Genomic DNA, 27,491 nt, shown 5'->3' on the forward strand with positions numbered 1-27,491 from the left:
GAGAGCAAAGCCCTTCATGGTGAGCTCGGCGCCACGAGACGAACACAACACAGACACGAGAGAGGGAGAGAGGAAGCATTCAGACAAAAGGTTTCCAATCTCAAAAGTCTCTTACTGTAAAAAGCAGAAAATGTAAACTTCTTTTCACTTTAGAAATGTAGCTGCTGAAGTTGCCGGTTTTTGACTAAACTACTATATCGTTATTGATCTTTTTTCTTTTCTTTTTTTTTCTCTATGGCCTTGTCATTCTTGCAAAGTGCGGCAAAAGGCTTGAACATCATCAAACATCAGTGGGATATTGATCGCAGGTTCAGAAACTGGTAAAGCAATAAATAACAAAGAAAAAAAAAACTAATCACAAATACTCAGCTGCTACAACATGACTCGTGCTTCTTGTTGAATTATACACAGTTATTCACTTTCTTGCTGAGCATTGCTGATACCGCTCTCATGAAGTTAGAGCCAGCAGCCAGTTAGCTTAGCTTAGCATAAAGACTGAAAGCAGAGGGAAACAGCTAGCCTGGCTCTGTCCAAAGAGAACCAAATCCACTTACCAGCACCTGCAAAGCCAACGTGTAATATGTTGTTTGTTTAATTTGCACAGAAAAAGTGTAAAAACAACATGTCATGGCAGGATTTTGAAAAGGGGGATGTTGTTGGAAGTTCAAGCCTTTTGCAGCTTTGACACATGCGTTTGTGGGTTGCATGTGTGAAACCGCCCATGGAAGATAATGAGCTGCTGATATACAGAGTTTTTTTAACCACTAATAACTCTAGCTTGTGTCCTAAGAGTAACCAGAACACCCGGGGCTGTGGTGAACGGATTTCCAGATTTTTTAAACCTTTGATTGTTGTCTTCAAACTCTTTATATCCGCAGCTCTCTGCAAAGTTAAACTGCATTTCATTCTCCTAATTTACCAGGTATTTTACTCAGAAACAACGGAATAACAATCAGTGTCCTGTATTTGAGTTTGTGGACATGCTGACATTATTTGTCAAATAATAAACACAAGAATGATCACAGCTACGCGACGTGTTAGTGATATTCAAATAAACCGTACTGTCGCCCGCGAACGAGTTATTCAGTAAAACTGAGTAAATACCTGGTAAACAACATAACTGCTCTGTGTTGAGGTTTACATGAGGACATTGGCACGAGTGTCTGGCAGTCGGAGCCCCACCAGGCCGCCGCCAACCAGCACGGACGATGCCAGCAGGATGGGGATAGCCTTGGTGATGCCAACCAGCGAGCCAAAGATCAGGTTGCCCAGCACGGCTGCCAGCTTACACATGGCGTTACAGAAGCCAAATCCTGTGCCCCTGAAAACAAGGAGACAAGGACGAAGATGTAGAGGAGAGGGTCAGACATGTGCTGTATGTTTGTGTCATTCCATCTCTGGAAAACTTGAAGTAGCTACTGCACTGTATTTTATTCTGAAAAAGTTTCTCATGGAAGAACTTTTAATGGCCAATCCAAATTCAAATCTCCCAATTGGAAAAAAAGATGGTGGCTTTGTCATGTTTCTAATGATCATCCAGAATTAAATATAAGGCGAGCAACTCATATTCACTGCAGTGGCAGAATCTTACTTCACTTGTATACGTATCTATTCCAGGCAACTTTTTCAAATAAGTTTGGATTCGTAGCTCGAAGCTAAAATTGAGCTCAAGAGATGTGGTCTGACTTTTATGAAAGGAAAATTAACACCACTGTTGAAACAAATCAGAGATTTTGAGTGATTATATTTTGAGATTTTAATACTTCTAATAATGACGATAAAGATTAGATTGTAAACAGGTGAGAACAGTCTGTCAGGAGGGGGACATGAGAGATGTGAACGATGCCCCTGAAGGAGGTTTTATGAGTCACATTACCAGATGTGTTTTGAAGCAGCTGTTTTCCTTCAAACAAAGAACAAAGAGCAAGTTCACGGCATCAGTAGTCAACAAAATTTAACGAAGCGACCTTTGTCACCTTTCTTTAGATTTCAACCTCTGATCAGCTCTACTTCTTCGTCTTCTCATGCTGAACTGAGAGCAGACGCCGGACGCCACAGTGACTCAGTATTCTGAGACCAGGCCAGACCGCAGCTAGCTGGTTAGCATGCTAACTTCAGTAGAAGAAAAGTAGCGATAGAAGCAAAACAAGTCTGTTAATAGATTTCTTCTAGTCTGTTAATTAAACAGCTGTTAATGCTAACGTCAGCTATGTAGCGATAGCGAAAACTTTGCGTGTGCAGCACTCACCTCCTGTCTGTCGGGTACAGCTCGGTGGTGACCACATCCAGGGAGTTCCAGGCGGAGATGCTGAGGCCGTTGTAGAGACACAGCATGAAGATCATCATGGACTCGCTGGTGCCGAACCAGAGGAAGAAGCAGCTGATGCCTGACAGCACCATGGAGCCTCCTGCAGGACACAACGCGACACATCAACACGACAAGCCTAATTTTTTCAGGTGAAAAGGAGACCAGGGACAGTGTGATGTCATACCCAACATGCTAAGACGCCCTATTTTGTCCATGAGGAGAGCAGAGACGATGTTTCCAGGCAGCACGGCCAGCGTTCCCAGGAAGTTGACGAAGTAGACCCAGTAGGCGCTGTAATCATCTTCAAAGGTCATCTGACAGCCCGTCTTGTTGTGGTGGAAGGAGCTGTTGATCACCCTTGAATTCGTTAGCTTGGTGTCATCGACATCTGTAAACGTGAGAGACAAGAGTTCAGTTTTCGCACTGTGTTGAATTAATGCTTGAAGATGACGCTTTTAACAACTGGAAAACTTCCACAGTAAGATTTTTTTGTGACAGATTCTTCTGACTGCTGGTGATTTTGATCTGGAAGTGTTCATTTGTTTGATTGATGGTTTTAGACTTGGCTACTGTCGTGTCGTGCTTTTAATAATAAATAGACGCACACATTCGTGCAGCAGCAGAAAGAAATTGCCTGTCACTATTTTCCTGCAATTTCTATAATAAATAGTTTATTTTATGCTCACATGGTGAATATTCCTAATTGAAGTTGTATTTTATAAGTAGTTACAAGTAATATTACTCCATCTTAGAAACACTAGTTGGTGTCTGGACGTTTAATGAAGCTGATGTAGTGAGTGAATTAATTCAGCCACCTTATGGAGCCGCCTTAAGTTGCTTTGAGGATGTTTTTAATATGATTTTTAATTGACAGTTTTATTATCTTGGCTGTCAGGGTGCAAAACACATGCACCTCCTTCTTGTCCAAAAATTCCCCCTTGATTTCTGCTTCTTTTTTGTTCTTTTCTTTTTTACTTAATTACATTTAGAAAAAACTACAACATTTTGAGCCCAATCAGGTTTGATGAAAAACCAATTTATTCCAAAAACAAACTTCGACATGTAAAGAAGTAAAAATAATAATAAAGAGAAGCAGAATTTTATTCATAAGTGTCAAACTGTTGCGGGTTCAATGGGATCTTGCATCTTTACTGTATGTGACTGTATCACACTAATATTCTGTGTAGGTTAAATGTCTGTGGGCTCTTTCCTTAAATAGAAATGATGTATTAATAAACTTTAGCAGCTGCAGCAGTGTGAAAAATATTTCCGTGTGCACACCCTCCTGCCCCCCCCCCCCTCTCATTTCCTCTCCCCCTCGTTTCTCTTTATGCTCCGCTCTCCAGAGACACATTGCTGGGGGCAAAGAGACTGCATTTCCCATGGGGCATTACCAGCAACCTGACGTGCCCTTACTGTTTCAATGCCCCCCCCCCCCCGAGCGCTGGAGGGAACTAGTTTTTCCACCCGGCGCTCCCACAAGGTCTGATTCAGCTCCGGTTCTCTCAGAACAGTTAAAATGCCTCTCCTGCTTTTTCCTCTTCCTCCCGCTTGTGTTGGGGTTCAGCCACAAAATGATCGGACTACACTTTCATATCATCGCTGGGATTCAGCACAGGTGCGATTTGATGCATCAGATACAGAGGCCTCGGTTTCAGACATCTTTACAAAACAAAACATGCTGCGATGAATTATTCAGCGAGTGAACGGGGGAAGCAGGAAGTTTAAATTCCTTAGTGTCTTGAATCTAAAACATCAGATACAAAAAAAACAAACACTCTGCAGCCCAGCCTGTTTCAGTTTCTCAGCTAGCTACAGTCACATGACTTCAGAGAGCCAATCTGTGCAGGGCCAGAGAGGTTAAGCAGTAATTTAGTGACATAAAGCAAAGCCATAAATGCTCAAACCCATTCTTTCTTCTCTTGGACATTAGAGCTAAAATGAACTGTCTGAGCGAGACACAGCGGCTGATTGAGACTCATGTGTGAGGCACCTACTGTATATAATAGGATTTTCTGAGGGGGGGGGGGGGACACCTCAGCGCAGGTGGACACTCACCCGTGTTGTAGAAGAAGGAATCCACAATGGTACAGTTATTGAAGGAGGATCCCACTGAGGAGACGTCTTCAAAATAACAGTTGATGAAAGACGAGTCGATGAACGTGACTGACTTGAACTTCATAGTGATGAACCTGTGAGGAGGAGGAGGAGGAGGAGGAGGAGGAGGAGAGGACATGAATGTAAGTATCAGGATTAACAGGTTGGTAACATATTTCTGACAGCAGTGATAAGACTCTACCACAGCAGTTCCCAACCTTTTCCATTTCACAGCTCACTCGAAAATCTCAAAATGTTGGCGGCCCACACGCGACCTCGTAACCACACGGAGACCAAACGACACGTTCTGAGAGCACTTTGTATTTTTAATGATAGGACTGAGCTGAAAGCAGGGGGAGCTCCATTTTTCTGTTCTGATTCATTATCGTTATAATCATTACATTTTGTACATTTTACTGCTTGCAAATGATTTGTCCGCCCACAGGTTGGGAACCACTGTTCAGCAGGTACAAGTGAACACGACACACTTTTTAAATTGATGTAGTGAACTTGTTAGCAAACAGTCGCTTGTTTTCATGTTTCTGACCTCCTGGTGAATCTAACACTTTTGGTCTCTGCCGACTCCTGAGGAAAACATCAGGCATCAACTTCTCTACTTTTACTTCAGTAAAACTTTAAATGCTCAGCTTCTACTTGTAACAGAGCAGTTTTACAAAGGGATGCTGCTACTTAAGTATAAAGTGTCCTTCAGCATGTCTAACATGACAGGGCCTTGCCAGTCTGTTATTGATCTCTGTATCTGTCGCATGCTGCTGCACACAGTATCGTGATACTGCTCTTCCATTTTTTTCTCTTAATAAACGTCTCCAGCGAGGATGGAAAAGAACAAAAACACAATCCAAATAAATATATATATACATCTCTCGTGTAGTTGAGAAGATCACTCAAACCCACGCACTAGCACACACACACACTAGTGATGTAGTGCTGTGTGTGTGTGTGTGTGTTTGATGAGTACAAGGACTCAGAGGCAAAGTGGGGGGGAGAGAGAGAGAGAGAGAGAGAGAGAGAGAGAGAGAGAGAGAGAGAGAGATACGCCTTTTAATTTCCTGGTGGTGAGAGAGATAAAGGAGGCAGGATGAATATTACCAGCAGAGGTGTGCTGTTTGTGGGAATGACGAATAGTCCCTGCCATCCCACAGCGGGACAAGCAGCAAGCCTTAAACACAACACCGCGCCGAGGGAGGCTCACGAGGTTTAACAATCTCTTAATCATACTTCTTTTCTTTCTTTTTTTTTACCTGTCGTTCATAAAGACAGAGTTTCTGTGGATCTGGTTTTCCAGGGTGAAGTTGAAGGTGAAGTCTTCAATGCGTTCGTTGTTGTGGATCTTCACTCTGGAGGCGTACTCGTCGGCCTGAAGGTGCTTGATGACGTCAGGGAACCACACAGACAGCCCGTAGTACCTGGACACAACGACACAGCGCGTCATTCTGCTACGGGTCGCCTGAATCATCTGAGGCTCATTTTAGTATCATGGTTAATACCGATCACCTGTAGCCAATGAAAGCACATGTAAATGCAAGAGAGGAAATGGACAAAACATTTCCTAAGAAGGGCGCAGATTAGGTTTCAGAGCCACCAATCACATCTCCTCTGAGGATAGGCGACGCATGTGGTGACCCAATCAGCAGAGGGGTTTCCACGACGCACCAAGGGTTCATATTTTTTACTGGCAGAGGCTGAATTGGTCCCTCTGGTGGTGTTTGGTGTCAAGAGCTGAACGATATGAAAAACAAATCATATTTGGGCAGATATTGCGATTGCGACACGAGTCTTGATTTCAGCTGGAGTGTTCACTTTTACGTTTCATTTTCACAGAAAAATTTTTTTTTTTAAAAACTGGCGATGATGGGATTTTTCTTAGCGTGTTCCCTTCAGTCAGTAGGCGTCCGTGTAGCACCGCAACACTTTCAGCTCCTGCTAATCAATATTGAATTAGTCATATTGTAATTTCAATAATATTTCAATTAATTGTTCGACCCCAGCATCAACACTTTACAGAAAATTTAGTTAATTCCAATGGAAACGCTGTGATTAGTGGTGAAGTAAATCTGCTTGTGCGTCTACTGACAGTTAGGAGGTATTTTGGATAAAAGTGAGTGACAGAGCAGCTAACTGCTAACTGTCCTTTAGCAAGCCAGTTAGTTTCCTTCTTCAATAAATCTTTATTGAATGAAATGCTGCACAGTGCTGAACAAAAGGCCAGGGTGAAGTAAATAGAGTAAATAGTGACTTTGTGACTGCGATTCATCTTAATTAAATCTGGTAACATAGCAGCTAAATGTGTGTGTGTGTGTGTGTGTTTGTGTTTGTGTCTTTAAATGTCTATACATGTGTGTGTATGTCCATAAAAAAATGAAAAAAGAGGAAATGACAGTGTTGTGGAGTAGATTGTGTCTGAGCGAGGAAGTCAGACAAAAAGAAAATATGAAACCAGAATAGAATAGAATAAATTACTATTTTTTTTGTATTATAACACAACCTACTTTTGTCTCTTTTTAATTTTTAAAGATTTTCCTCAGGGCTGAAAATTTCCAACATGTTCACACTGTAATTCATCGAAGCAGCCAGCAGGAAAAAAAAAAAAAAAATCAGTTCTCTCCTTCTAATTTCACCTGTCAACATTCATCAGGACGATATAAGTGCGAGAGCATCTGCCTCAGAGACGAGAGCTACAATGAAAATCAGTTATTAAGCAGGAAAGTAGTGGTGACTCAGCTAAGTATCATCCGGGGCAGAATACAGCATCCTTCAACATGACGGAGGCAAACAATGACAACACAAGAGAGGTGCAGGAGTCGAGCTGGAGGTGAAGCCAAAGACTCTGCAGCAAACTTCTTACCCAAAAGACAGAGTGAACCAGACTGCAGCCAGTTTCATAGTGTTGTCCTTTACTGGGTAGTTGAAGCATCTCATAAAAGTCAACCAGATCTATTTATAAAAGGGAAACAATTTTTATATAATTAGAAATCTTTTACAACCGTAAACAAAAAAAACGGAGTATAAAACAAACCAGGGCAAAGACAAAGCAGCGGCATACTCCTCTGAGCTCGGCCTTGATCTTGAGGAGGACCTTGAGCACAGGGTTGGCTGACTCATTCTGCATCTCCACCAGCTCGTCCAGCTGTTTGGGGATTTTTATCCGGTTCACCTGCAGGGGGAGACACTGATCTGTCACCTGCTGACGGCACTGCAGCAGCAGGGGGGGGGGGGTTGCCAAGTGTAGAGGCCAGTGTGTGTGTGTGTGTGTGTGTGTGTGTGAACTCACAGTGAAGACTCTCTCCGGCTCTCCGCGGGCGCGCATGTTGGTGTCGTGGATGTGTTTGAGCACCATCCAGGCCTCGTCGTGTTTACCCATCTAGGAGAAAAGACAACTTGAACGTATTATGTTTACGTGTGGCTGGACTTGATCTGGCTTTTATTCCTGAGGAGTTTCTTGGATTTGGATTCTCTTTATACTCTCATTATATCGTTACACGGGTAACTTTTCTATATTTGTGAGAAAATTATAAAACATGTTTACAATAATTAAACAAATCATGTGTGCCCAGGAGTTTTCAAAGTTCGCCCCCCTCCTCATAAATCTCTCTCTGGGGACGTAATTAGAAGTATAATGTTGGCACAACTCCGAGCGAATCAGTTATGGGCTACACATTTTTTTTTTTAGCCTTAATGTGTTCACGTTGGGCAAACTGGCACCATAAAAAAGTACGCCAAATTAGCCACTAGCACTTCCTGTTTGCAATGTGCTCACGCATGTATCGACAGCTATCACTTCACGTTTACTTTTACAAAGAGGAGAAAGATTCTAAGCAGATTTATGGCCATAGACATTAGAGATGTGTGTGTGTCATGTCTAAATGTTCAGATTTGACTGAGTTATGACTCCGAGAAGGACTAAAGATTTTTTGTGGCGAGTAGGGTTTTACATCTCTTCCTTCATGCCCCCTCTCAACTCTCCCCCCGACCCTGGGAGTTTGATAATAGTTTGAAATCTGCGTTTGTTTTTCTTAAAATAAAGCAAATACATTTTCTTATCCATACGTATCATTATAACTGTCATTAAGGGAAAAGAAGGCGCCGCCAGCACCACAACAAAACACTGTCTCTCTCTCTCTCTCTCACCTCCAGGTAGAAGCGAGGGCTCTCAGGCATAAAAGTGAGAGCGACCACTGCAGAGACGCACGGCAGCGCACACACCACCACAAACACTCTCCAGCTGTGGAACTGGTAGGCTGAGCCCATGCTGAAACTCCAGCCTGCACAAAGGACGAGGACACACACACATATATAGTCAGAAATAATGTCGTATGTCGTAAATTCAATCCTATATAACATGAAAAAACTTTAATGAAACAAACACACAAAAACTTGATTTATAGCTTCTGTAGTTTTCACTCCATTTCATTTATTTTTCTCTTTCCTTCAAGGTTGGAGTCACTGCAGGTTTTTATATTTCACTCTGTTACGCTCACGGACAAACACACCAGCTGTTTCTCTGCCACAAGCTGATGATGTTAAAAAGGTTTTTACCGAGGTGTTTGCAGAATATTTCGGACAGCGTATTTAGCTGCTGAGGTGTTGCTACAGCCGGTGAACGCTACACGGCGTGGATACTTTCTCTGCGTTCAGGTAGTTTTTCTTTGGTGTCACCAGGTCGCTGCTACATGTTTGCAAGCTGTGCCAGGGTTGCTACGGTGATTGGTGTGGCTGCTCGGCATCTTCAAGTGGTTGCTAGGGAGGTCTGGGAAGTTGCTATGGGGTGCAGCGGTCTGAACGGGATGAAGCCTGAGGTTGAAGCTTTCAGCACCATGGACAGAGACACTGCTGTTTCCATCCAGGGGTCAAATCCAGAAACCACAATTTATTTATCTAATGCAGAATTCACTCATACCTTAATTGCAAAGTCAACTTGTAAAGCGGGGACATGTTATTTGTGTGTTGGGCTCTCTGCACTGCAGAACTCTCTCTTCAGATGTTCTGTTTTATTCCATTAGAAGAAGAACAATATTGGTATGTTATCAAAGGAAGAGCTTTAATCCCTGGGCATGACAGAGAGATGTAAATTGGAGTTAAAGATCAAAACTCATTATGAACTCATTATCACAAAAATGTGTTTGAGTTTATACTGATATTTGCACATCGTTGGCAATTTTAGGATAATTTCCTTGCGAAAAACTTGTTAAGAAGTGACTACATGCTTCATTAGTTCAGCTCCCGTGAAGCTGGCTTGTTACATTAGGGAAGGAGCCTGGCGGTCCTCAGAGGAACATGACCCACATTTGCTTTTTTTTTACTAATCTGGCGAAATGTATGTGTGTTTCCTGTTGACCACACACAGGAAGTCACAGGAGAATCAATTAGTTGGCAGCAGTGGCAGTAGCAGTACTCAAAACACAGTGGAGGTCGACATCGTCTAGAGCTGTAAGTCCCCTCCACAATTTTTAAGAGAAAATTACAAAAGCAGTTTAGTGTTTGTGTTTTTTCAAAATAATGGTGGTCCACACCTGGTTGGCGTAGTCCAACCGTCTGCTGGTGGTAGGGTAGGAATGTGTGTGTGTGTGTGTGTGTGTGGCCTGTGGGCCTGCTCCAGCCTGTACCAGTACAAACCTCATTAGGGGGATTATAGCTATAATGGACTGGAGGGGATGGCTGACTGATTCAGATACTCAGCAAGATTTATGTCCCTACTCTACAGTAAGTGAGCACAACTGAGACGTGCGCGCACACACACACACACACACACACACACACACACACACACACACACACACACACACACACACACACACACACACACGATGTCCTTGGCCATCGTTCAGTGCTGTCACACAAATTTTTAAGCACTATGCGTGCATGAACACACACATATACTGTTATACAGAAAAGCATACAGACAAACACTAACATCATACACTGCGACACACACACACACACACACACACACACACACACACACACAGTATAAAGCCAGTCACAGCAGGCGGATTTTCTTTTTGTCGAACTTCCCACTTCTTTTTCTCCATCACATTCTTGACTTCTTAAAGAAGATAAAATGACACACACACACGCGCACAAAGAGTTATCTGACCTTTGTCCACCAGTCAATGCAAAGAGCACTGCGGCGGAACCTATTACCCACACACCGCTGCATCTCGGAGAAAGAAAATGAGTTAAAACAGTGGCGTCTAATCAATTGACCTCAATTATGAGCCTCCGTCGGCGCTCTCGCACTCACACAAGTAAAGTTTGTGAAGACAGACACACAGACTGAAGATGGAAACTTATATCTTTAACAGAGATACAAACGTGTGCATCCATCTGTGAGCAAAACTTACAAACGGCTCCTTAAAAGATAAAATCAAACCCTGGTTTTGATTTGAAGTGTCAGCATTTTGATTCTGCCATTACCTCTCTATGGTAGTCGTTCTCATAGTTTGCCATCCCCACAATTACCTTCCTAAACATGAGGGACGAGGGGATTGTAAACAACATAATCCCACTTTGTGCAGCTGCATCAGATTATTCCCTGCGCAGCATGTGATGTTCTCTTTAAGGGTCTCGATTCGCAGCCAAGACCGAAGAAGTTCAGATAAGTTTTCTTTACATGTTGTGGAGAAGTTTTCATCGGTCTTGTGACTTTATTCCAGATAAGAACGCCACTCGGTGGAGGTACTTAATCAACCCGGCGCCTGTGCATTACAGAGCCACACACACACACTCGGAGGAGAACTGCTCCCGTCAGAGACTTTGTCCTTTTCCTCTTTGCTCATCCCTTCTCTCCTCCTTTCTTTTAATACTGTTTCACTCTGTGCCTTTTCTCTTTGTTTTCTCTCTCCGCCTCCCTCCAGCCCTCTGCTGTATCCCTCCACCGTTCGATTATCCCTGACACAGGCCACATAAATCAAGCGCCCCCCCCCCCCCCCCCCCCTTGTCCTCCTAATCTCTTTCTCTGCTCTTCTTTCCCCGTCCACAGCCCTACTCGCCAGATTGATTTCATTTCGCTCATTTTGTTCTTATCCTGTGACACACACCTCCTCCCCTCTCTGTTATCCTCCAGCTCGGCCTCGCTACAGTTTTATGAGATTTGTAATATCAGCCGGGCTTTTACTTTTTTTTTTTTTTTTTTACTGCCTCCAACACGGTCACATAAAATCCCATGAAATTAACACAAATACCGTTTATAGACATTATGTATATTTTTAAGACTACAGCACGCTGCTCCGGTACAGTTTTGGAAAAGTTGCTGCAAAAAATAAAAAACTGAACATTTCATCCTTCTTCGTCGTGTCAAGCCTGATGCCCCCCCCCCCCCCTCCCTCTGTGTTTCTCACTTTACTGATTCTGGGACCAATTTGCTGTAAAAGGCTTTCATGTGCGCATCCACCGTGCAGGCTGACATACGCTTTGTTGCTTTTTCTGCTGCTGCTATTGTCAGAGCCTCCACCTACACCGCCACCTGCTTTGTGTGTGTCTCTGTGTGTGTGTGTGTGTGTGTGTGTGTGTGTGTGTGTGTGTGTTTGCGTGTGTGTGTTTGCGTGCTACCCCGGAGGGTCTTGATTTCTAAATTAAGCCCCGGGACTGGGGGATTTATGAATCATGTTGCGATGTATGTGTTTCACTACAGCAGGGAAGCGTCGTCAAGAGCAACAACCGTGCCGCAAAGTCAAACTTTACTGGCATCTCTATTTGCTGTAATGTTTAAACTAGTGACGCCAATGATTCCTGACAGAGAGAAACTTCTCCAGTTTGGAAAAGATGCACATTAAGTCACTTTATCTTTAATTTGCACCAATTCTACACACCATCTGTATCTGTGTCCTCTGTGTAGAGAAGAAGGTCTCTTCCTTCATTTCTTGCACTTCGAGCAACGCACATTACGTAAAGTACATTACTGTATTAGTACGTATTACGTCTTCCATTATCTGCTGGATGTCCTACAGTTAAATGACCAGGTCACGACTCCCCCTCTGTCCAGTCCAGGTGTCTGAAGCCTGTAATCTTTGACTCTCTTTATGCTGAGGCATAAAACCAGGATCAGGTTCTTTTCACTCATTCGCTCATCTGGAGAATTTCATCCTTGCTTTTATCTCCCATCCTCACTAAATTATTGTAATGCACTTTATTCTGGTCTCAGCAGGCTACAGCTAATACGACATGCTGCTGCCAGGCTTTGTACTCCAGTGAGTTTTCATTACGCGATCGATAAGTTGAAAATATACAGAATAAACAAATAGTCAGTATCTGTAGCTTTTAGTCTCCAGTATGGATCAAACTCTAAAACACTGGATCTTAAATTCTCCATAATGCAACTCAATAGCTGCATTGTGGACACCCAAGTCTTTGAGACTGTGCGCTCGGTTTTCTTACAGCTTTGTATTATAAATGTGTGTCCTTCGAAGCCCGAGTCGATGCAGCCCTTCATCATCGCGGCTATTTTCTCCTCCAGAGCCGCAGTCACTGAACAACTGTTTTGACAGGCTGAGTCGAAAACGCCGCGGCACGAAAACTTCATCTTCAACTTTCTCTCCGAGATGAGTGACCGTATTACTTCAGTCTCTGTTTCCCTGCACTGGATACTTGATTGCTGTTTTTTCAACTCCTGATCTGGTAATTCCCTACAACATGTTTACTGCCTCAGATCCTCTGGTTGGGTCTCTAGTAGTGGTTCAAATTTCTTGTCTTGTCTCTAAAGCCGGATTCAGACCAACTTGAGCCCCTCACGACAAAATGCATTTCAAATGGAGCCAATCAGGTCACACAGCCAAGGTACCGACTGTAACGGGCCTGTGGCAAAAAGGTTGAACTTGACTCAACTTTTGCTGCAATGCAGTGTGACATCATCCGGCGAAGTGCACGCTGGCCAATCAAATACATGTTGCACACATTCTTGGTAGATTACCTGATTGTAAAATCTTGTCTCATGGTACTTGGAGTTAATTTGCTGTGCAGGGTTTTAGTGTCTGATGAGCCTATAAACCCAAACTCAACTTCCTGGATCTGACTTCATGTCTCACCAGCACCTTAAAGAATAAATTATGAACGCAGCAGTTTTCTTTTAACGATTATAATTTGTTGTAATTGTTATGTTCCTATTATGACAAAACTCTGTGGTGCAGTGTCCACAGCTCGGTGCTCACATCATGACTGCTGCATCAGGTCACAGCTGTCACTCACCGTAGTGCGGGATGATGGCCCAGGCCATGGCTGAGGCATAAATCCCTCCGATCATCCAGAACATGCAGAGCCAGCTCAGATGCTCTCCTCTCTTCTCTCGAGCCAACACCTCCGCAAAGTACGAGAATACTATTGGCACAGCTCCACCAATCCTGCAAATACAGTCTGTAATTAACTCTGTGTGCCTCGGTCACACATGCAAAAAAAACAAAAAAAAACAACAACATTCAAAACAGATTCATGGTTACGTAAATTCATCAGGGCGTTTGGAGTTTGAAATAATAGAAGCAACTGAACTGTGAATGATATGAACTCTTAAAATACTGTAAAAAAGTCAAACATGCAACTTGTGATTATGCAATGAGCCTTTGAGGACGTCAGATTTCGACTAATTTTTCGCCATCAGGGCAGAAACAGGGTCGAGCGGTCGACTGTTCAGGCCTGTTTTAAAACCTGAACCATCAGGAAGCAGCGACGCTGCCCGCTGCAGATTTGTTGGAGGAAGCCATGTTGTCATCAACTGACCGAGGAAAATGAAAGAAGAAGCATAATGCAGCACACAGGATATTACAAGTGTGTAATTTAATCTCTGAGGCGTCTTCACTGTTGCATTACCGGACAGAACCAGAGGCTGTTGAATAAATGTTTGGATTATAGTGAGTTGAGTATATTTGTTACATATATGTAAATACAATAGATAAAATATATGTATCCAGTAATGGATTTATGATGTGTTATTCCCACATATTTATCTTCTTAAGGCATTAAGATCACGGTCTTAATGATCACGATGGTCACCGAGTTAATGAGGTAAGGAAAATCTTAACAGAACAAGGAGAATCTAAGTCAATCTGACAACAACTCTCGGGGCTGGATCGTATTCCTCCCGGACTGAGGGTGTAAAAAGAACAAAAAAAAAGAAAGAAAAGAAATAGAAGTCCCAGCATTCCCCTTAGAGATCCGTTACACCGTCACCAATACAACCACAGCTCCAAACACTATAGATCCGTTCGCTCGGGCACATTTCCACAACAATCGTACAGATTCTCAAAGGTATTAAAGCTAAAGAATGAATGTGTTTCAACCTCTACTATAAACCTGAGAATTAATAGATGAAATAAAAGCTAAAGCTACTGATTAAAAATTTAAAGCAAAGCCATTAAGGAAGTGGCAGTTTTTTTTTTCTTCTCCTTATAGTTGCTTATACAACTGTAATTAAACAGAAGCGAATGTAAATCTGGTGATGATTAAACTGGGAACAGGCTGGACTGGTGGCCTCTAAAGGGTGATATCGAGGTATGTACACTTTACACAAATGATTTTATATGTCTGAAAATAGAAGAGCAGTAACACTTCCTGGTTTTGACAGCTCTACCCAGTACAGGTAAAACACCTTACTGTAACTGAGGCTCATCATCGACCTGCATCAGCTCAACTCATCATCACTGGTCAAATTTAAGAACTGTGTCTCATAATGATGCTTGTTTCATAGCATTTACTTTCCATTTCCCTCAGTAGCCTGACCTTTGAACTTTAGCTGACCTCTATGAGACATGTACTGTGTGAACAGGGATGTCAGATCACTGATCTGACGGGAGGGGCGTGTCATTCATCGAGGACGTGGGCAGCCAAGCAGACCACACCAGCGCTCACCGCCAGATGTTCATTTAGCGCGCTCGGCTCATTCCTGCAAGTTCCTGTTCTGCTTTGTTCCTTCCATCTCCCACACACACACACACACACACACACACACACACACACACACACACACACACACACACACACACTCAGGGGGATGAGGATGGGCTGGTGCCAGGCAGTTAGAATAACCTCCTGTCATGTGCTTTGACTTTGGAGGAGGAGGGGAGACGGCAGAGGAACCGGTGGGAGGACAGATCGGGCTGGAGAGACGGAGGAAAAGTCCTCGGAGACGCTACAGTCGCCTCAAACACACAGGGGAGGACGGGGTGATCCAGGGAAGAGACAGGAGATGAGAGACAAAGGAGAAGCGTTAAGAGGACTCACCCAAAGCCAGACACCATGCGGCAGAGGAGGAACATGCTGTAGCCTTGAACGAAGGAGGAGAGGAAGGCGAAGAAGCCGTTGACAGACATGGATATCAGCAGGCACTGTTTACGGCCCAGCTTGTCTGACAGGCCGCCCCAGAAAAAGGCTCCAAACATCATCCCCAGATACACTATGCTACCTGGAGGGAGGGAGGGAGGGAGGGAGGGAGGGGGAGACAGAGGGGAGGAAAAAGATGTAAATGATCACAACCATCTGGAGTCAAATGTTTGTAAGTGAAACTGCTGAGTGGATAAAAGAAAACATTAAACTTTGGAAAGAAGGAGACACAGTTTGCAGTCAGAGAACCAGACCAGAACCAGATCTGACTGACTGCACATTCACATTCACAGTCCCAGAACCAGAACCAACACTGATATCTGAGGCTTCAAAAAACCTGATAATGTATCAGCCGATATTTGTTTTGTCTTTTAACATAAACAGATGATATCTTTGACAAAGATTATTAATAAATCAAACTAGATTATTAATGAATTTTGATGAGCGAGACAGTTACGGTTTACGGTGCTCTTTGGTGGACAAACTATGTGATTTTAGCATTTGTTTTGATTGCTCTCACAACTGGTGCCACTGCAGATACCAGTGGTCTATTATTGCATTGGTATTAGACACACACACACACACACACACACACACACACACAGCTGCACACAAATACACACACCTGCTAACCATCACCTGAAGCATTAAGTGGTGCTTTCCAAGTGCATCAGTAGAGTAACAGAGCTCAGACTGAAATTGGTTCTGTTATTTCCCGGCTATCGACAGAACACTGAGAGGTCACATAAAATGTAAGTCTCTATAAATAGCAGAGTTGGGATCGATTAGTTGAGTTTGGCTTGGAGCGGCTACGAGATGCAAGACCGTGAGGCCACAGCGCTGCGGATCTACTCGACCGGGAGGTAGAGTTTTCCATTTCCTGCCTGTAATTATGGAAGTCGATATGTCTGAGTTTGCATGAACTCAGATGAACTCACGGCGGCAGGATCAGCATCTGATAACACAAACAGTTTGGTGCCGCGTTACACGATAAAACTGAGTTCTCTCTTCATGTGCTTCAGTGGAGGGTTTATTTTGCTTTGGAGATGTTTGCATTTGCGACTGGTATCTAATATCGTAATGTGATGCCTTTAAAGTAAATATCTCATGTGGGATAATCGAGATTCAACTCAGCTTTAATTGTGTCTGAGTGAAACGACTCTGTCTGCTAACTGATATTCTGTAAAGTGACTGTGGGGTGGGGGGTGGGGGGGGGGGCAGAGCAGCAGCTGACCTCGCAGCCCGGCTTTGTTTTTTACAGTCCAGGCGTTCGTCTCTTGCTGCTGCTTGTGCGCAGGAAGTCCGGGGTCATTTCTCTTCCTGTCCCCCGGGAATATGCGGCATAAAGGAAAAGGGGGCGGTGGAGAAGGCTGGTGGAGAAGGCGGTTGGGGGGGTTGTCAGGCCAGTAAATAATCCACTTTACTCTCTATGTGCTAATAAAAATGCTAATGTGTGTGGAGGGGGAGATGTGATTGTTTGACGAGGCAGCGGCCAGAGAAAAGGAAGCCTTCTCCTCCTTTCTCTTTTTCTTTTTTTTTTTTGTCTTCCTCCCTCGCTCTGTTTGAGGTGATGGGGCAGATACACTGAAAGTAGAGGGTCTTATCAAGCTGCGCAGACATGATGCTGAGAGCTAGTGATTCATTACAGGTGACAGCCACTGGATCTATCTATGCACCGCCACTGCAGAGGAGGCTCTCCTGTAGGCAGCGGGACGGAAAGAGCGAGCTACCACCGCCGCTAGCTTACAAATATCAAAGTGAATATCAAAACTGCTGCGTTCTGCACAAAACTGCCGCTGACATCTTCTGATTGGTGTTGCTACACACAAACAATGAGTGTGAACGCGTGTACCGAAGAAGATGCTATCTGGGAACATCAGCTCATTTGTTTTATGGCTCCCCTCACGCTGGGTTTCTTGTATCTGTAATAAAGGGGGAGGGTGATGGTGGTGTTGGAGGGGGGGGGGGTGTGTTTGAGATGCAGTATGAATCTTTCAGGGACTGGATTTATGCTTTGCTGCAGGGTTCAAACTCGGGTCAGATGTTATAACCTCCACTCGCCTTAGGAAAAGCAGGGTTTTTATTTTTATAAGCAAGGGTCAATTAAAAGCAGTGGAGCAAGTGTTTGGCCTCGTGAAGGGAACCACACTAACAACTGAATATCTGGTGTCTGGTTTCTATCCTGCTATCAACACAAAGTGAGTAACATCAGCCAACAACCAAACCTAAGCTGAGTCTACATCGTGGTATAGGATGTGATTCTGTATTATATTATTTTTAATGAAAGATTAATGACATAAAAAGTATTAAAAGTCCTTCACATTAAGAAACTGCACTGAAACAAGGCCGTGTTTGAAATATCTACTCGCTCACTATATAGTGAATCAGCCATATTGCAGTCCTACTTTCCTATTTTCACCTAGCACACAAAAATGTAGAGTACAGAAGATTTATACTAAACCCATCAAGCTAGACCATCATGCATTGCAGCCTGTCTCGTGAACTTGCTGCAGAAGAAGCAATAATCTCGCTAACAGGCTCGGTGCTAACGTTAGCTGCTAGCTGATGTGATTTTATCCCCCAGTGAGAGCACCTGGACATCTCTCCTCCGTATTGCTACATACGACATCCTGCTACATAATACATAATTACGAATATCCGGCACATAATTATGTAGCTATTTAAAATCTAAGTAGCGTCCGAAATGCGTCGACTGCACTTATCCACTAGCGAGTCTAAAAAACTATATAGTGGGTGAGTGAACAATCTGAACACAGCCTGAGTCTTTTAACAATGCGACAAGAAGATGTAATTACTCCACAAGAATATGATAATTGCATCTTTGGTTAAAAGCTCAGACTGAAGGACGTGGCGTACTGACAGCAGTTCTCCGTCAGTGTCTACGTTCAGCCACGGCACAGCTGTTAACATCTTCAGATGTTTCACAGGATACGTGAAAACTTTGACTGTGGAGGGAAGGTTTTGAGATGTGTCTCCATTTCTTCAGTAGAAAGTAGTTCAAAAAGAAAACTGCTAAGTGACTTTAGATGTCTAGATATAAATATAGATATACAATTTGAGTGAATCAGTCCTTTAAATGTGTATAAAATCCAGCAGGAACTCTGTGGTTTGATGCCGTGACACAGTCAGTCTCAGTAAAGTTGTGCTGAGCCCACCTGAACTGTGGTGCTAATCTTTCTCTTGAAGCAGACGTTCCCAGCAGACAGTGTCTACGCTCTCTTTAACGGTACACTGTGCAGCTTCCCTCTGCATCTGCAGGGATTATTTCAGCTAACGCTTAAGTTGTCTCCAGAAGTAATTAGCTCTTATGTGTAAGTGTAATTCTCTCCTGACAACTTTCTGCTCTGCTTTTCTTTTTTTTTCCCCCTCCTCACCCCCACCATGCCGTGTCCTGGCATGGATGAGAGGAGAGCGCAGGCAGACAGACAGCAGTCGGGAGAATCCAGCTCTAATTTCCTCAGTGGGAACATTCAGGACATTAAGTGAGAGCTTCAGGATTTCAACAGATGAGGGGATTCCCAGAGGAGCGTGCGTTGATTGACAGGTGGGCTTCAGCAGGGAGCGAAAGCAGAGGAGTGGGAGGCAAGGAGGGAGGGAGGGAGGGAGGGAGGGAAGGAGGGAAGGAAGGAAGAGCAGACCCCTGGAAACAAAGCATATCCCTCAGATATTAATTACATCAACACCTGCTGATTTGTTTTCGCAACGGTGCCGTTCACTCAGAAACACTCAGCACTTCTGTCTGAGTTAAATTAAGTTCATCTAACTGTGAACGGCATTTTGAGATTTGCGATTGCAATTTCAGTTGGAATGGTAGTTTTTTTTTATTTTGTTATTTCATTTAATTTAAGAAGAAAAATTTAAAAATGATGATGTGATTTTTGTTGTAGGGATTTTACCCACGTGTTCCTCCACGTCTGTCAGCTCGGAGCGTCTCTGTAGCACCACAGCACTTGCTAACAATGCATGATAATGTTGTGACACATTTTACTTTTATCTTTACCTTTTATATATTGCACTCAGCCAGACTGCCATTTCAATTATAACTTCCATTAATTGTGCAGCCTCTAATTATTGTTGTAAAACATTTGAAACTATTCAAGTCAAAGAGGCAGAAATGATGAGTCGTTCACTCCGGTCAGCAGATCAGGATCATTTTCATCTGTTCAGAATCAAAAGAAAAAAAATACATATTTTTGTTGAATTTGGCGAAGAGGATGACATCATCCATCCATTCTCACGTGATGGATTTATTATATTAGAAATTCTTTCATGCAGGGGTTGATTTCTAAGTCTTTTCTGATTGCTCAACATCTTCACTGTGGAAACAAGTCGCAGCGTTCACACGTTGCCTTCACACATGACTCCTGCTCTTTCTTCATGTCGTCCACTCAAATCAATACTCGACGCCACAAGAGACACACACAACGACTCAATCGTAGGGTTTTTTTTTTTTTTTTTTTACGGTGAAGCCACATTGAATTGCAAAGCTCTTCGTCTGGACGGTGAATAGGTGAATAGATCCTGTGGTGGTGCTTTGTTGTGAAGAAGAAAGCGAGAGAGACGGGGGAATGAAGAGATCCTAGCAAATGTTGTTGTCCCTGCATTGTTTAATTAACTAACCTCGGGCTGCAGCAGAGCCTATTCATCACTGGCATTGTGTTGGTTCACTTCGGCTGTCGATGGCGTTTTGCGATCGCGCACTCAAAGTAACCGCAACATCAGTTACACAAAGCTCACCCGCACTGACCCTGACGCAGACGTGCTCCTTTCAGGTCCTGACTCTGTGCAGCACCTGCAGCAGGGCACACACGCATTGTACCAAACACCCAACAAAATGCCAACTGCAGACAAATTAAAACAGTATGTGGTGGAAGAGAGAGGGGAGGTGGGGGGGGCAATGTGATAGGAAGTGTATGAAAGCGGCGCTCTCCCTCTCTTTCTCTGGGGAGGTACGTGAGCCAGTCTACCATGGCTAAACTGCAGTGAAGCACAATGCTGCAGAGATTAACTCCAGCCCGTATCTTCAGATCGGCTGCATGGCTGTGAGACATAGAGAGAGTGTAAGAGAGGGATTACAGCAGGAGGGCAACAAGAGAGGACAGACAAGAAAGAAGAAAAAAAAAAGGAACATCCCGTATCTGGACGACATCTCACCTTTTATATGATATTAAAAAGGGAAAGCCATGATATGCAAAAGACCCTGTGTTTTTAAGTAGTGGCTCCTATTCACCTTTGAAGATTGGTGTGTCTTTTAATATTTGTCACGTATTGCATGTGCTGTTGTGTAGGTAACACTTTTTATTAAAGCAATGCTTAATTAACCAGTGAATCACATTAGGTAGTTATTAAGTTTGCTTAATTTACGCTGAATTAAAATGCTGCTTAAGAACAGGCGATTAGTCACAATTAGGAGATAATATGGTGATAATAAAGAAAACATCAAAGTCTCTGGTACTGGTGATAAATGAAGATGTTCGGGAGGTAAATTTCCATTTCCAGTTTGCATTTTTCTTGAATATGTCCATATGAATTGAAATTATTAATGGGGATGTTGGGGATTATTGTTGACGCGTTATGAAATCTCCACCGTCTCTTCAAAACATTTTCAGACTAAAAACCGTCAAAGAGCTTGTCAGACGGTCCAACAGCATCTGAGATCAAAAGCAAGGTTGCGCTCAGCAGGTTTTTGTAACTTTCCCAAATTAAAAATCTGACAAGCGATGATACTGTAGAGGAGAGAGGAACAAGTATTCTCTTTTTCTCATTATTCACAAAACTACTTCCTCCACTTTTTAGGTGCATAAACAAATGCAGCACCAATGAATCCCTTCAGAGGAGAGACGGTCCAACAGTGTGCAGGATTATCCCTCTTTGAAAGGTTATTGCATCTCTACCCCTCTCTGAAATGACAGACGTGTCCAGTGTGGCCGTTCAGAGCAGCTGCAACAACCCAGTCTCACGAAAAACTACTATTTCTATACAACTAATACATTTTCAGTGCATGTGCAGTACTTCAGTTACTTGCAATGAGAATGTGAATGATTTATGTTCATTGAAATGATGCTAATAAACCTATTAATGCTCAAATTATTTGCAACTCTGGCTAAAGATTGAGCTGTAACCAGAATTGACTGCACAGGATGATCTCTGTTTTATTTCATTTTATGTCTCTTCAGTCTCTCCTTTCCTTGTCCACTTAAAGAGTCTGTGACCTTCACAGAGAAACTGTGGTAAAACACCAATCAGCTCCATTGTGTAAGGTTTATTCTTCCAAGTACATCCACAAGTGAACACACACACACACACACACACATCCTTTATTTATGCAGTGAGCGAGTGAGTTGGTAAAATGACTCATTCTTTCTATTCTCTCCCTCCTGTCTCCCTCTGAGAGATGAGTCAGAATAATCTGTGTGAATAAAAGAGCAACCCAAACAAAATAAGGTTAGCATTCACTTTTCTGCTTATGAAACCACACAGTCACATTGTGACTTCAACGCTGAGAGAACGGCAAGCGCTCTGCAGCCATTTTTTTTTTTTTTTTTTTGATATTAGCGAGAGCAAATAATGAAGCCGAATCGAACACAGCACACATTCACAAACATGCCGACACATTAGCGGCAGACAAACACAACTTTCCCCTCCTCGTGTGGGAGAGATCCATCGTGCTTAACACACCTCCTACTCATGTATCCAAATACCTGGTGCCATGACAACCTGCTCGCAGCTCCTAAAGCAATGAGATTAGTGCTGAAAGTGTCACCCACCGCTGCTCTCCATGCACAGCCCTGCGTGTTATGAACAACACGGGTCATTAGCAGGTTGTTAGCGGGGACACTAATTCCATCAACACCCAAATAGTAACACCAGTCTGTACATGTCATGTATTTTTACTTCCGTGTATCTGCACCAATCAGAAAACATTTTCCGTGCCTACAGAGTCGTTCCAGCTGAATTCATGGCTTCTGCAAACGGTGCCAGAAGAATTTGTGCTGTCACACTGCACCTCTCCACAGTCAGGATTTCTCGCTGTCACTTCTCCCATTAGATATTCAGGATCTCTACTGTGTGACAGTCACACTATTCTTGGCAATGAATCCAAACCTCAGATAGTTTGCACGCAGACTCGCAAACAACACGTCTGGTGAAGTGAAGTGCTTCAAGCTTCCACTCATTGTAATCAATATATAAACTCTGAAAAGCTGCTTCCTCTTTCCGTCTCTGAGCGCAGACACTACTGTCTTCCATCACGGTGTGTTTGGTTGTCACTTCAAATAGTGTCATTCAATTAAGTTGAGTGTTTTCCTGTGAATTTGAGGCTCGCTCAGCTGATGTAGCGTTGCACGTCTGTAACATTGTTGGAGTCACAATGAACGGTTTAAAAGAAAAGGTGTCAAAATTCAGAGAACCAGAGATATTAACCTTTTTTTCTTTTTTTTTTTATCGACATATTCTCCATGTCAAAGCCTGGTTTTTACATTTCCCACAATGCAACCTGACCACCAACAGTACGGTCATAGACAGGGCTGTGTTATGCTAGTGCTAATGTAGCCGCAAGCAAAGATGATTGGCAGACTACACAGGTCCGGTAAGCTTCACTTCTTTCTAACTACACACCCTCTGATTATTTTTTCATATTCTAACTTCTACTCTAAAGACCTAATTGATTTTGCTTCAAATAACATTACTTGAATCAAAAGGTTATACAATTTTCACATATACAGTAGTACTTCCCAAGACCTGTAAGAGGACTTTGATGTTTTAAACCAGCATCTCTCTTATAAAGTCCCAAAAGTGTGGTTTCAAGTGATATACATTTTTCTATAATATTAAATATTTCAGACTTCAGATTTCAGAAGTTTGGAAAAAAAAATCCTCAGCTATCAAGAGTTTGATGTTAAAAAATTCTGCTAATCTGCTTCACCTGTAGCCACACCCAACAGTGATGTCATGGTGTACTGGTGCACCCTGGAGTGCGCTCTTACATCACTGCAGCAAGGTGACAAGTTCAACTACAGATCAGCAAATTTAATTAATAAGATTTTCAAAGGGTGTTAAGTTGCTCTTTAGGCTTTTGTGTTTTATCCCATCTCCACATATGTCATTCCCTCAGTAAGAGGCCAGAACGCACTGGCAGGGTGGCATGTGCGTGGCGGCTGCGTCACATATTGGTTTTCATTTCAGTGCCCATTAAACAGGTTGGAACAGACAAATATTACATCCTTTAACCATTTTAGCAGCTGCATGTGGAGACATTAGTACTTTAGTGACATTTTCTGTCAAAAATAAATCAATAATTAACTTATAATAAAAAGAAATCCAACATTTGAGTAGCCTGCTGATGACCATTATCCAAGGCAAACTATGCTGAATTATAGAGCTGGCAGTAGCAGTGACGCAGCCACCACGCACACTGTGTGTTCCTGGCATAAGTCCAAACAGGTGAGACATAGAAGTGTTTGTAATGTATCTGTGTAAGAAGAACAAACAACTCGGCAAAGTGTGGATACTTAATAACTTAATCCACTGTATTGCAGATCCTTACCCAGCCATCCGGCTCCAGAGTTGGGGACGCACATGTCTGTCTCAGCACTGGGCAGGACAAAGCCCACCACGAACACCTCCACGCCGTCTGACATGAGCGCAAGCCCGAGTACAAAGAACAGCTGCCACTGGAATCTCCCGTGGCCACACTCCTGCATGATGAGCTCGTACTGCTGGGCCAGCTCCTCCTCGTCCGCCTGTCTCTCATTTTCCAGCTCCTTGCGGCTCTTGGCGCTGTCAGAAACCGGCTGGCCCAGAGCCACCTGACCGTCCCGCAGCTTCCCATCATTGTAGGCGGGCACGCCTTGGTACTCCCCCTCGTAGATCTCGTCTTCATCGTCGTGGCCCTCCGTGGCGTCGCTGGAGGCCCCGTCCTCATCATTGGCTGCGTTGTCGGCGTAGTGGCCGTCTTGCTGAGTGTAAGCGTTGTAGTTGTTCTCTTCTTCGTCCTCGTTCTGGAAGCGGTTGTAGCTGCGATGAGTGGAGTATTCATCTGAGGCCCGATCAACAGCTTTGCTGAAGTTTTTGGCAGCGTGCCTCTTGGCTTCTTTAGCGATGTCCTTGGCACCTTTGACCAAGGAAGTCCTGTTGTTGTGCGTTTCATCCATCTTGGCACGGGGATAACTGGCACTAAAATACTTTTGCTTCAACTCTATAGAGCTTTTATTAGGTCCGCCAGGTGCAGCAAGTATAAGCTACCTGTTTTTTCTTTCTTTCTGATCTTCTATCCCCAGACAGAGCAAGACTTAAGGCAGTTTGTCAGTGCAGAAAAGCCACTCAGCTGCCAGGACACTAATGATTAAGTAATGATGTCTGATTCCATTGGATGTGGAGAAGCCAGACAGTCTTGAAATGGAGACAGTTGATCTCAAACCGCAGAGATCCTCAGTCGTGTCAGAGCTCAGTAGAGGAGACCATCAGCCTGTGGGGACAGAGAGAGAAAAGCACATTTAGCTTGATTAAAAGCTGTCTGTCACAAACACTTGACTGCAGCATTTCTTGGCACACTGAGAAGAACTTCAAAAAGAACATTTCAGCTCAGAGAGAGCCAAACTTCCCACTGAAGCTGATACGAGCTGAAGTCTGCTAGTGAAGTGAAATGCATCAATAAGAGGGGAATGACAAAACAAAATGATTCATTGAGAACAAAATGTGAAATGTCATTGAGTTTTTTTCAGGCTGAAAAATATCTGATGATTTCAGTCTATTGTAATATGAAAAAAAAATCACCCTATAAGAATATTTGCATTATATCCTATAAAGAGTGAATGCTTTATTTTGTGATGCAATTCATAATCGGCACAAGCTATAGTGGAATCAGGGCTTCTTTGACACTGTCAACAAAAACTGAGTATGACGAGCTTCACCAAGGTTAGCTTTACTGCAGGGCTCCTATATTTGAATGCATGGAGCTACAGATTTTATTTTCTAATTTGACTGTCAGTCATAAAAAAATAAAACTTGAAATACTCCGACACTAGTTGTCCTCACACTAGTGCCACCTTTCCAAAGTAAAGCCTTGCAAATTGCTGACATTTTGCTAATGGCTAAGTAGCAAGGTGTAGATAATAAACTGCATGACTCTTTTTAGAAGTAGTGAGAAATCTCCTACAATGTTAATGAAAAGTGGGTCCAGCCCATTTGCAGACAAAACAACTAAACTTGCAGTTTGCCTGACCTACGTGTGCCAAGTCTTATTTTGAAATATACAGAGAAAAACTTTTAACAAGCCCATCAATAACCCAGTGTGAATGAAAAGAAGAAAAAGTCCAAACAAAAATGACTGCATTAAAAAAAAAAAAAGAAGCTATGGCATATAATGGTGATATAAGTCTGTAAGCTGTCAGTCAGGCTTGTAAACCAACAGAGTTCCTTTTAATTACAACTGATGTCCTTGACGTATTTCTGGAGCTCTTCCAGGACCATGGCACAGGGCCACACACAAGAGTCAGCAGCTTCACTGACGACCGCTCAGGGCCTGAAACATCTCTGCTCTGTGCAGCAGTCTGACAAAAGTCATGGTGACCCCCCTCAATCTCCACAGCACTGCTTTAGACTTCATGCTCTCTGGCTGCATTGCCTTGCAAAAGGTGATAAAATGCGTCATCTCAGCAGCCAGTTGTTCTCATTGTTAATGAGGTCAAGAGATGTCAGTGTAGTGTTCACAGCTTGTTTCTGCTGCCCCCAACTGGCCAAAAGATCAGTTATTGCAGGTTAAAGTATGTAGCTAGAGCCAGGAGACAGCAGCGGGAAGAGTTAGCCTGCTAGTCTCTAAAGCTCACTGATTTACATGTTATATCTGTTTGAAAGAATAGAAAAGTCCTGGTCTTAGTTTAGAGTCCTGAGAGGCAGATTTTGTTACATTTGGACAGAACCAGGCTAACAGTTTCCCCCTGCTTCCAGTCTTTATGCTAAGCTAAGCTAACCATTTCCTGGCTGTAGCTTCATATTTACAGTACAGACACGAGAGTGGTGTCAAGCTTCTTATGTAACTCTTGGCCAAAAAGCAAATAAGCTTATTTACAAAAATGTCAAACTATTGCTTTTAAATTTATACATCTTGGGCACTAATAATAATAATAATTATTATCATTTTGGGGTTTTAACAGTTTTTTGTTTTTACATTGTTAAATTGTATTGCAGCACTATGTTGCCTGGTTTTGTATTGTCTTTTGTCAGTTGTTTACTGAAATAGCATCCCTATGGCAGCAGGCACACCAGACCTTTGTCGTCATGGTTACACTAACAAACACACAGTTAAGCTTATGGAGCAGGTTTTTTTGGTTATGTTTAGGCACAAAAACCTACAGAGTTATGTTTAAGGAAAGGTCATGCAACAATAAAACGTAATTATGGGTTGAAATAAGCTGCTTTCAACCTTTAAGGTTATTTTTCAAAGGGAGAACAGTCTTGGTGTGACACAAAGACTTTTAAATTCAGTGCACATTTGTGTCAAGTCAAATGGAACTGAATAAAGTTGGATTAAATAAATATTAGTCATACCCGTCATCATTTATTCATTACTATTATACATTCAGAAAAAGAAAATTACATTCTTGGAAATTTGACCGGCTGTGTTTTCTGTCAGAGCTTATTCATCTCTGGTTCATGTTCCCAGGCCCAGAATACATGTCAGCCTGTATGACTGACTCCCCTTAGGGCTCTCTCGATTGTGACACTGGCGTGGCCTCTCAGA

General features: G+C 43.0%; 1 protein-coding gene across 1 annotated transcript; it reads right to left on the bottom strand.

The window, feature by feature from the left end:
* Nucleotides 1–24,903, bottom strand: LOC111217873 (synaptic vesicle glycoprotein 2C-like). The gene is made up of 12 exons (XM_022739888.1): nucleotides 24,297–24,903; nucleotides 15,632–15,812; nucleotides 13,607–13,758; nucleotides 8,555–8,688; nucleotides 7,698–7,787; nucleotides 7,470–7,580; nucleotides 7,272–7,360; nucleotides 5,668–5,832; nucleotides 4,367–4,500; nucleotides 2,493–2,696; nucleotides 2,249–2,408; nucleotides 1–1,321 (listed from the first exon to the last, which is right to left on the bottom strand). Exons 1-12 carry the CDS (start codon nucleotides 24,901–24,903, stop codon nucleotides 1,138–1,140), a joined length of 2,211 nt encoding a protein of 736 aa, XP_022595609.1. The 3' UTR covers nucleotides 1–1,137.
* Between the last annotated feature and the right edge of the window lie 2,588 nt (nucleotides 24,904–27,491).

Source organism: Seriola dumerili, unplaced genomic scaffold (genome assembly GCF_002260705.1).
Source record: "Seriola dumerili isolate Sdu_G_001 unplaced genomic scaffold, Sdu_1.0 BDQW01000047.1, whole genome shotgun sequence".
Taxonomy (NCBI): Eukaryota; Metazoa; Chordata; class Actinopteri; order Carangiformes; family Carangidae; genus Seriola; species Seriola dumerili.